Source organism: Peromyscus californicus, unplaced genomic scaffold, assembly GCF_007827085.1.
Source record: "Peromyscus californicus insignis strain IS unplaced genomic scaffold, ASM782708v3 Scaffold_14__1_contigs__length_90479793_seg_2, whole genome shotgun sequence".
In the NCBI taxonomy this organism is placed as follows: Eukaryota; Metazoa; Chordata; class Mammalia; order Rodentia; family Cricetidae; genus Peromyscus; species Peromyscus californicus.
In genome coordinates, this window is record NW_026294436.1 from 15228286 (window position 1) to 15240403 (window position 12118).

The 12118-nt window shown below is 40.5% G+C and overlaps 1 protein-coding gene across 1 annotated transcript in view; it reads right to left on the minus strand.

Moving 5' to 3' along the window:
• The window catches only part of Dars1 (aspartyl-tRNA synthetase 1), a 54010-nt gene that overhangs the window by 15811 nt on the left and 26081 nt on the right, over positions 1 to 12118 (minus strand). The window contains exons 5-7 of the mRNA XM_052736825.1: positions 9519 to 9621; positions 7252 to 7332; positions 5884 to 5943 (exon numbers count right to left, since the gene is read on the minus strand). Coding sequence (XP_052592785.1) covers positions 5884 to 5943; positions 7252 to 7332; positions 9519 to 9621 — 244 coding nt within the window. The remainder of the gene's footprint in view (positions 1 to 5883; positions 5944 to 7251; positions 7333 to 9518; positions 9622 to 12118) is intronic.

Here is a 12118-nt window from a genome sequence, read left to right on the forward strand (position 1 = left end):
GACCTTGGGTTTTATCTCTAGCATCACAAAAACAAACAAAGAACCCGAACACAATTATTTAGGCAATAATTCCAACATGTCCCATTTCCTATCTAGCAACTATACGCTAGGGAATATTCTCTGGCAGATTCTACCTTTTAAATGGTTTGAGATGATTATAGTAGTGCATACCTGCAATACCAGCTCTTAGGAGGCTGAGGTGGGGCAGGTATGAAATCAAGAATGAAGTTGGTGAGAAAAGTTCATCAGAATTTATATTGTAAACATAAGGTGTTCTTTAAAAGCAGTAACAAAGAAGCTTCAAAGGAAACTCTCAATTATTTCAGTCATTTGTAATGCTGACAACAATTCTTAGAAGCACTTGTACGGAGTGCATGCCACCTATCTTTGTACTCAGTACACAAAGCTACTATAAGAAGCTTCAATATCTGTGCACGGAAACTTGCCTCGAGGAAAACACTGTCCTCAGAGGAACTGTACTCAACAGACTAACCCAGAGCCCGAGAAACTTCTAGTCTACTGCAGAATCATGCTTCAGCGTCTGCGCCTCCTTCACAAAGCATCCCTATGACATTAGGGGACAATGTGGGGTAACTAAAAGCTAAGCAACAGAAAAGGGGAGGTTTTGTCTTTTGGTCAAATCAAGTCATTCTAGGTAGAATAATAATATTTAAAAGAACCAAAAAGCTTATTTTCTGTCAACTCTTTTAAAATATGGACCAATTTTAGGGGCTGGAGATAACTCAGCAGTTATCAGACAAGGTAAAAATAAAAGGGGAAAAAAGCAAGACTCTACTAACAGAATTATTTTCCTTGAGGTCACATTATTAGAAAACAATATTGTATCTTTTAGAAGATAAGAGGGGGAGGTTCATGGGAAAAATCTTAAGTGTTGAGAGGAATTTAAAAAAAAAAAAAAAGTAAACACAAGTTTCCAATGAAACTGCTAATGGTACTGAGCTTTTCACCGTTTTCACAATAAATTATTTTTCTGTTGGGTTTGGCTTGTGGATTTAAAACAATACTCGATTACCACCTTAATTAGCTATAGACTTCTTGCAAGTTAATGGTTTATAAAGCCAGTTTATAGACTGTTGTGAAGCTGGACTGAGGCAAGAGAGATCTGGTGAGTACTCCTCACCTGAAAATCTGAACCTTTCTCAACACTGATATGATGCTACAAGTTGAGAAACCCACATCTCAAGACCAAGTTTTATGCAGGAAATTATTTAAAATATTGCATATAAAATAGCCTTCAGACTATGTATACATATGGATTATAAATGAATTTCATATTTAGACTTGGGTCCCATTCTCCAGGGAATGTCAGAGTATGTATACACACACATTCCTAAATCTGAAAAGACTTCAAAAATATTTCCAGTTCTAAGCATTGCATACAAAAGACATTCATCTGTCATAGAAAACTGGATAGAAAGTTATGTGTAAAAATTACATCTCTTCATTCCAAATGTAATTTTTTTTTTTTTTTTTGCAACCAGGTTGATGTAGATTTTATAATCAAGAACAAGCAACCTCTGTAATATAACTGGAATCAGCTCAAAGCTGCAATTACATTACTACAGTAAGGAAACTTTGGCAGTGCTCAGATTAAATCCCAGCCAAGACTGTCCAGTAGGCAGGCACTGTGGGTAAGACAACGGTGCTGCAGTCTGAGACTGGGTGGTCTGCAACACAACAGTGTTGAGCACCCTACAGAACTGATTCAGGCCAACAATTACCACACACCCAGCAAACTCCCCAGACTGCCTCGGATCATCCAAATCTTTGTTAAAAATGCCATTGGCTGTGGCAATCACCCATCTATGATTCTCACAGCAGTCCCAACGTTGTCTGCTGCTCACACAGAGCAGCATTACTTCAATTTGTTTCTGCCTCTACTCATTTCTGTCATGGTGGGTTTCACTTGTATTACCATTATTTCCCTTTAAATCACACCTTAAATGGTGCATCCTTAGCAGCAGCATCCATAAACAACACATGAATTTAATTTGCAAGTTATATCACCTAAGTATTAAAATATAAAACATGTATCTGTTTAATACCCAGAAACTATTGTATACCTTGTTTTAGAAAAACATTGTAAAACTGAAATGGCATAAATTCCAATATGCTGGCATGCAAACTATACTGCCAAGAAAATCTTTTGTATTACAAGGGTGTAAAAATTCACCAGAAATACAGATTTTCATTTTCTACTTGAAAAAAAAGTATTGAAGTCGACAATGAGCAGACATAGACACTTGATTACCAACTGTCTAATTGTTGTGTAAGTGTTTCAGGATTCCATGGTTTTGTTAATGACTCTTTTAGAAAGAGACAGAAAATATACACTTAAATTTTAAATTTATTTTAGTATGTTTTGTCTACGTGTATGTATGTGCACCACGTGCATGCCCACAGCCCTCAGAGTACGTCATTACTGGATCCTCTGAAACTAGAGGTGCAGACACTTGAGCTTCCATTGAGTGCTTGGGAACACACCTGGATCTGGCAAGAGAGCAAGTACCCTCTCCAGCCCCCCACTTTAAAGTGCACTTATTTAATTTTTTAGTTAAAAATGTATGTGTATGGGTGTTCTGCCTGCATGTAAGTCTGTGTACCATGTGGTTGCAGTGCCCAGAGAGGACAATAGGGGCATGTTGGATCCCTTGGAATCGGAGTTAGAGACAGTTGAAAGCTGTCATAGGGTGCTGGGAAACCACAGTTGAAGAACGGTAAGCCATCTGTTCTCGCCTGCTGAGCCATCTCTCCATTGATTTATTCTGTATGTGTATGGGAAGGCAGATGCTGTGGGATAATGCTTTTGTACACTGGTTTAATAAAACGCTGACTGGCCAGAAGCCAGGCAGCGAGTATAGGTGGGGTAAACAGACAAGGAGAATTCTGGGAAGAGGAAGGTTGAGTCAGGAGACGCCAGGCCAGGGAGCAGCAGGTAACGGCACACGGGTAAAGCCATGGAACATGTGGCAACATATAGATGAATAGAAATGGGCTGAGTTTAAATGTTAAGAGCTAGTCAGTGGTAGGCTTGAGCTAATGGCCGAGCAGTCTTAATTAATGTAAGCTTCTGAGTCATTATTTTATTAGTCCTGAGACTAATCTCAGGTCCCCATGCTTGGTGGCAGATACCTATACCACTGAGCCAACTTGATGGCCCCAAGAATGTTAAGATGTTAAAGTCATTTGTATTCTTGGAAAAGTCTAAGTTAAATGACCTTATCTTACTCTTTTTCTGTAAGAGCACTCACCCTCCTTCCATGGATCACTGTGGTAATCATTCTTCCCTCTAAGGATGGTAGGCTATTTGGTAGACTTTTTGGAAGGGTTGCACTTAAATTTGAATCACTCTTTGATTTCTCCCTATTCTTAGGTACAGATGAACGTCATCGAGATAGTAAATACTTACTTTTCCTCACTAATTAAGAATATATTACTTAACACTACAATTTCTTTCTTTTTAAAAATGACTGTTTTATGTGCATGGGTGCTGGGAACTGAATAGGGCCCTCTGGAAGGACAGTCAGCACTCTTATCCACTGGGCCATCTCTCCAGCCCACAATCTATTTTTTCTAAATTGACCATACACTAAAGCGTTTATGCTCCGATTACCAATTCCTTACAGACAAACACAGGAACATATAGCAGTTACCTGCTACAAAGACCTCTCAGATGTTTTTAGGAGATAAGACTTTTGATGAGATCTTAGTGCAATCCTACCTCCCTTGGGTTGCCAGGTCATCCTAGAAGTCAAGCCATTTATTTAGTTATTTATTTTGGTTTTTCAAGACAGAGTTTCTCTGAGTAGCCCTGGCTGTCCTGAAATTTGCTTTGTAGACCAGGCTGGCCTTGAATTCAGAGATTCCCTTGCTTTTGGGTTTAAGGGCCTGTGTTACCACCACTGGGCATGAAGTTGAGCTATTTAAAAAGTGGAACACATTTAGGCTAGGTATCTAGCCAAGTGAGCAGAGTGCTCACACAGCAAGTGTGAGGCCCTAGCTTCAATCCCTAGCACAACTGGATGTGACAGTGTATACCTAGAATATCAGAACTTGAGAAGTAACAGCAACAGGATCAGAAGCTCAAGTCTTCTTCAACTACACAGACACTTCAAAATCAGCTTAAACACATGAGGTCTTGTCTCAAAAAAATAAATAAAATAAAAGGGGTTGGTGAGATGGCTCAATCAGAAGAGATGCTTGCTGCTAAGCCTGATGATTTGAGTTTGAGCCCTGGAACCCACATAGTGTAAGAGAACCAACTCCTACAAGTTGTCCTGACTTCCGCATGCGCACCATGGCACATGACTGCCCTCCCCTGACCCTCCACCAAATATGTAAGATGGTCCATGCAAATATGAGGACAAGGGTGTAGATCTCTACTACCCACATTAAAAGGCAAGTGGGTGTGGTGATCTGCTTATAATCACAGTACTATGAAGATACTGACAGGGGACCCCTGGAACAAGCTGGTTAGGCAGACTAGCCCCAAACAGTGAACTCTGGGTTCAGTAAGAAACCCTGCCTCAATATATAAAGTAGAAAAAGACCTTGGCAATCACCTTGGGCCCCAACACAAAGATACATGTATGCACGCGTGTGCGCACACATACACACTTTATATAAGTACCTCCATACATGGGAATAATGCACATATGCATATGCAAACCACAAACACATGAAAAAAATGTTTATAAGGATCATATAAACAACATGAATGAAATAAATGTACAATACTTCCTGGTGGTCTAGGATAACACAAAGGACATATACCCTACCTAGTACTTTAGCCAACATGTGCCCAGTACTACTAAGATCAATAACTTTTCAAGAAAAGTCATCTGGCTATTAATATGAAAACCTTCCCATCCTTGTTTTCCTTCCAACTGGCCTCCACCTGCTTTTTCTTTTGTTTTGAGCTAGAGTCTCATTACTGTAGCTAAAGCTGACTTCTAATTGCCTATGTAATCCAAGCTGACACTGAACCTTCCTGTCTCAGCCTCTTGAATGTTGGGGATTACTGGTGTGCACAACCAAGTCTGGCCAAATCCTGGGTTTCAGTGATCCTATTCCAGCCTCCCAAATAGCTGGGATCACAGGCATGTGCCATGGTACTTAGTAAAACTCCCATTATTCAATGGTTGCAATGCATTTAAATTACACCACCACCACAAACCATTTTTTTTCTGGGCCAAACTGTAGTATAAGCCAGTAACAAATAGTTTCTAGGCAGTACCAAGAGATTAGTTTTTTTCAACATAAATTAAAAATGGAGAAGGTTAAAAAAGGTACAGAAAGCCAACAGTCAGAAGAAGCACCAAGTGTACTTCCAGGAGATACTCACTTGCAGAAGAATCAAAGTCAGGAAGAATCTGAACATGAGACAGAACACTTGAGGAGGAAGATGTGGTCAAACATTAAGAAAGCAAGATGACAAACCAGTGATGAAACACTCAACTCTTCCACTTGCAGCCAAACCAAAAGGGAAAGAGAAGTCCCATGAGACGACAGTGTGAACCATGACAGGGACTTCTTCATAACAACTCCTGTCTCCACCTGGGTGCACTAAAGTGTATGCCATTTCTTTTACATCTTGTAGTTATGACTGCATTTCTACTTGACTAAGCCTGTACAAAACAGACATCACTTGGAAGCCACCCAAACATTGGCATTATAATCATGTTATCTTCAAACAAAGCAAGTCAGTATCCTGCGAACGAGTACTCACCTGCTCCTGCTCCTGGCAGCTTTCTGGGGGAAGGGTCAGTCAGAGAGGTACACTATGTCCTGTATCATGATATTTATACATAGGCAAGTGGCAATTAGCTGTATGGTACCCCACCCACCCCAGTGTTGGCATACCCTAAGATCAATGACTCTGTTGTCTAATCTTGTATCCTGGTTAACAGTGGCTCTTCCTTCCTAAAAGAGACAAAAAAGGAGGGGCGGGGGATGAGAAAAGAACTTTTCTTTCTTTTTTCGAGACAGGGTTTCTCTTTCTCTGTGTAGCCCTGGCTGTCTTGGAATTCACTCTGTAGACCAGGCTGGCCTCGAATCACAGAGATCTACCTGCTTCTGCCACCCGAGTACTGTGATTAAAGGCGTGCACCACCACGCCCGGCTGAGAAAAGATATTTTACCAGTATTTTGCAGCACAACCATGCACACCATACACCCTACTTTCAGAGGCTATGCTTTCTTTTAGTGAGAGGCGTGTATGTTAATATTGTACATGGAAATCAGGAGGTCAAGATAATGAACAGAGTAAGAGGAAAGCCAGGGAAAAGTTACGGTTAGAGGCAGAGATGATGCTGCGGATGGTAAGGTACACCTTTAATGCCAACACTTGGGAAGCAGAGGCAGGGGGATTTCTGTGAGTCTGAGGCTAGCCAAAGCTACATACAAGACTGTCTCAAACACCCCCCCTCCCCCCCGCCACAGCAACAAGAGACAGAAAGGAGTGAAGGGGAGAGACTTAGACTAGAGATGGCTCCGTGGGTAAAGCATGTTATACAGGTGAACACTGGAGCTGGCTAGAGGAGCTCCGCCAGTGAGCTCTAGGTTCAAAGTCAGACACTCTGCTTCAATATGTAAGGTGGAGAGTGACTGAGGAACACACACACACACACACACACACACACACACACACACACACACACACACACACACACACACGCAGGCCCCCACGCTCACTTAACAACAACAACAACAAAGACAAAAGGAGGGGGTAAAATGCAGCTGCCTTCTTTCCCTTCTCCAAACTTGCTTACTACTGGGGTACCAGAATTCCCCACCTGAACTCAGTACATCTTGGACTTAACCTCCAAGTTTTGCTAACACCTAACAGGAGGAATAACACAGAGCAGCAGTTTTTAAAAGTGTGCTCTAGGGACCACCAATGCCCTTCCGCCAAAGACTTTCAGGGAGTCCCTGAAGTCAAATCTCTCTCTCTTTTTTGGGGGGGCGGGTTTCAAGATAGGCTTTCCCTGTGTAGACCTGGCTGTTCTGGAACTGGTTCTGTTGAACAGGTTAGCCTCAAATTCAGAGATACACCTGCCTCTGCCTGGGATTAACGGTGTGCTCCACCATGCAGAGCTAAATTTTTGTTTTTAATTACAATATTTTTCATTTTCACTTCTATCCATCTACTGGTACACTTAATACAAGGAGAGCACTGGATTTCCAATGTGACAAACTACTCAGAGCAAGCACATGTGACATAAACATTACCTCTTCACCTTCCACTTCAGGCCGAATGGCATCGTCCAGCTGCAAGGGCAGGCGAGGTTCAGCCAAACTGATCACATAAATCTGAAAATGAGAAATTGCCAAAAATATTAAGAAGTAAACAAAACCTGTTATCTTCTGCTTAAAAGACAATCTACATGGAATGATGTTTGTATACATCTTTAACTGAAACCATTTGGCGAAATAATAAGACGATATCCATTTTTAATCAACCTAACAGGGATAATATTGTTGGCTCTATGAATTGTTTGAAGTCAACTAAGATAACACAAATACTTTATAAGCCCTAGGCACACACCAATGTAATCAACAAAGCCTCGCTGTATCAACAAAAGCTGTGATTAGGGAAATCAATCTCAAAGCTTCAATTAAAATGGGGTCTACCACAAGAACCAAAGCATTAACATAGGTGTTGCTATTATTAACAGTATTCAGCCACTGCTACTACCATGACCCCACTAGGCTACACCCATCTTCCTTTCTTTATTCTTTGTTGTCAAATATCACATTTTCATTTCCTGCTGTTCTGGTCAGGAGCCACAGAGGATGTTCTTTTATGTTGTCAAAGTCCCTTAATACTCACACATGCTAATTTCACATTTTAGTGATAAAAAATCATTGAGTTCATGACTAAGGAAGGGTTTTCTGAACACCCTTAAAGACATATTACCTTACCACGTGCACCATGAAATCACTAAGCCTGATGAAGCACAAAGAGGAATTACCTCTATGTAGTTAAGACAGGAAAGGCACCTGTATTCTCCCAGCCTGTGGACTACACCTAGCATTCAGAAGTGTCAGAGGCTTTGCTCTAGCCACTCAAAGGTAGTGTTATCCATCACGGCTCCCTACACAAAGTTTTAGCCTTCCTTTAGTCAATACAAGCTTGACTTTCAAATCCAAGCTTCCTTTAGTTAATACAAGCTTGACTTTCATAAACAGTGGAAATTCACCCTCTCCTTCCTAGGGTTCAAGTTACATAGTATGTATGTATATATATAAGCAGTAATTGTTGGTGGAATACGTAAGAATAAGGGACAGTCCCCGGGTGGTGGCGGCGGCGGCGGATGCCTTTAATCCCAGCACTCGGGAGGCAGAGCCAGGCAGATCTCTGTTGAGTTTGAGGCCAGCCTGGTCTACAGAGCAAGATCCACGACAGGCACCAAAACTACACAGAGAAACCCTGTCTTGAAAAAGAAAAAAAAAAAACAAAAACAAAAAACCCCCAAAACAAACAAAAAAGAAGTAAGGTATAGTCAATTGCTTACGGCATAATTTAATACTTTGTAAAATACTATATTATTATTATGGCAAAACTTATTGGTAAATTCCTAAGGCTTTATAGTATTTATTACTGACACTTTTAATGCTAGATATATATTCTGCCATTGAGCTAGGACCCTCTCATGTATTAAAAATACAAGTTTGTTTTAGACATCAAGTTTTCTGTATTAGAGTACTGAAAACCCTGTCAGGATGAAAAGACAAATTCTTTTTGTCAATATAAATGGACTTCTTTAGTAGACTCAACAAAGTAATGTGTCAGGTCAGGTCAGCGCAGCGTAACTACAAGATTTTCCAGATCTCAGAGTTCCACAACAATTACCTCCTATGAAATTTAACTCTTCATTCCCAAATCAGTGGGTAGAGATGTGCTCATCTCTTTGAATCTACCAACCTGTCTTTCTTATGCATGTTACAAAGCACTCCACCACTCCCTTTTGTGGAAGGGGTCTCTGTGGATATGTTCTTTCTGGCTTCAGATCCTTCAAGGTTGAGGGAGGGAAGAGACTAACCACTGTCTTGAAAACCACTTAAACAAACATTATTTATTTATACAAATGTGTACACACATATGAGCAAATATGTTCATACCACAGGATGAGTGGAGGCCAGGAGTTGGTACTCTCTTATTAAGTGGATCCACAGCACAGCACAAACTGATTCAGTAATTAACACAAATCTCAAAATTCTACAATTTGTTGTTTTGTTTTTAACTTACTATATAGACCAGGCTGGCCTCAAACTCAGAGATCTGCCTACTTCTGCCTCCCAAGTGCTGGGATTAGGTGTGTGCCACTATGCCCAGCTACATCAGTTATTAAGAACATACAGATTTGATATAAAATGACCTAAAAACCTATCTCTCTCTTACTCTTTTCTTGTGGTGCTGGGGGTCAAACCCAGGGTACCATGCATACTAGGCTGCATCTCCAGTCCTCACGACATTGTATTATAAAATGAGTTACCTTCTGGACATGTAATTCAACATCTTGCTGTGTACAGCTTCCAATTTTCTGATTTACTTTTCTCACAATGCCTTCCACATCAATAATACTTTCTTTGTTGATGCTGTCAAGAGAAAAAAAAATCTTTAATAATCTCATTAGAGATGTCAGAATTCATTTGGTATTGAAGCAGCAGAATATGTCAAACCGTTCTTTAATATAGGAGACACTTTTGATAAAGACAGCCTCTTCAACCTATTTAAAACAAGCTATTACACAGACTACCTTATGAGATGACTTTTTTTTCAAGATGCCACAGTTTAGTAACAATTTATAAGATACTTGGGACATAAAAGGCAATAGGACCAAGTGAATTGTAAAACGTTGTACAGGCTCTGAATTATTGAAGAACCCTTTCCTCTTACACTTGAGATCACTAAGATCAGCATTTCCTTTAGTAAGAAACACTGGCTTCAATAAATGCAATTACTGTTATGAAAGGGAATTAAATAATAGAAGGTCAACTGAAAAGTTTTCCAAGTACTACTAAGAATATCAGGGTGCTGCTTTGCAATTACAACATCACCGCCTGAAAGTTTCTATGCTCACCTTGTCCTGGATTATGACTAATAATCTAGTCCTGCACTCACACTTTAGGAATGCTTGTGTGACACTTAAATATTAAGACAAATTTCAAGTAACTGCATCTTCTGGCTGTTCTTTAACAAACCTGAGTCGTGAACATTAGACACTTAAATTCTGAAACAGAATTTTATTATATTGTCTATTAAATACCCAATTATTTTCTGGTTATTTTACATATAACCAAGAAAAGATATAATTTGAAATGATGATTCCCAAACAAAATAACTAGGTTTGTTTGGTTTTTGTTTTGCATTTCTTCTATGATGGAATGTGACAATGTATTTGGTGAAAATGATTAAGATTCATGGAAAAGTTGCCTTCATTCTGACACAGAACTGCACCTTCAGTAGTTGTGATGTTATTAGATACCCTAGAAAACACACAGTGCTCACCACAGTGAGCTACAAGGCCATCTGCTCAGTGATGAAGGCCTAGACTGTACTGCTTAGGATTCTGTCACCAACTACCTTTTTAAAAATAATTAATAGTACATATAGCCCTGCTCTCTCGAGTATCCTGTACCACAGCCATCACTGAATATCTACCTAAAGAAAAATCATAATTTGTAATTAAGAAGTAGGCGGTCACCTCTAAAGCCTAAGGCTCTGGCTTCTATTTAATCTTAAAAGCATTTCCTCCCATAAGATAAAACCAAAGAAGAATTTGGTTCTCCACATTTTAAGGTAATCCACATACACAGAGAATGAAACTATTTTATAAAACCTAGTTCTCTACATATAGTTATAAAATCAGTTAAAAAAGAAAGAAAGAAAAAAAAGCATTTCCTGACACTGGCAGTGTAGTGTGCCTCATCTGTACACATGGGTCAACCTGTTCCCTGAAGAGATGATGAAGGGCTTGTTTCCCAGGTCTCTAGGAGGAATGTTTTCTCCTTACTGATCAATATAGTACAGTGATAACCAACCCTACTCCAACCATATCTCCACTTTTCCTACTGACCCTAAGCTTATGGTGCTTTGGTTTACTCCTTGTCTCCCATGTAGAGGCCTTTGACAGTCCTCTGGACCTTCTGTCAGCAGACAGCCTTCTTCAAAGCTAAAGTTAAATATCGCCTTTTCCCACAAACACAGTATTTTTATTGACTACTTGGGAATTTCACAGCAGGCACTCTGATCACACTTCCCAGTCCTCCCAGGTCCACCCTCACTTTTTTTTTTTTTTTTTTTTTTTTTTTGAGACAGGGTTTCATCATGTAGACCTGGATGGCCTAGAACTTACTCTGTAGCCCTAATTGGCCTTGAACTCCAAGATCTCCCTACTTCTGCCTCCTGAGTGCTGGGATTAAAGGTGTGTGACACCATGCCTAGAAACACTGCTTAAAATAGTGACACTGACTTACTTTGTGTGCCTATGTTCATGTGTGTGTGTGTGTGGGGGTGTGTGTGTGTGTGCACGTAAACCTGTCGCACGCCTGAATGTGTGTTTGTTGACATGGACACAGCCACTTCAAGGAGCCCAAAGCCTCATCCTTATGAGAAAATAGCAAAGCCTTCCTCTGGTCCATGTGTAGAAAAGGTTCACCACAGCTTACTCCCCCTAGATACTTATTGCCTGAAGACTTCTCCCCTACAGAGACTTCTACTAATATTAGCTACACCTCTCTCCTCGCTTCAGCTCTATGCCATAAACCCTGCTTCCTTGATTCAACTGTATGCAATCACCTGCCTCTTTGTTTACCTCTATAAACACGCTGAACTACCAGGGTGCTGATGGTCCCCCCCACCCAAGAGTCTAGTTCCTGTGCTTGTCTTTCCTTCATCCCCTTACCTCCTCAGTCATGCCAAGTCCCTGGAGCCATACAAGGACTCAGCACATACCACAGCAGGAGTGTGGAAGTCGGTGACAACTTGGGGAATCAGTTTTCATTTGAACACATGGGTCCAAGGGATAAAACTGGTTGTCAGGCTTGGCAGCAAGTACCTTCCCTTGCCAGACCACCTCACTGGCCCAATTTC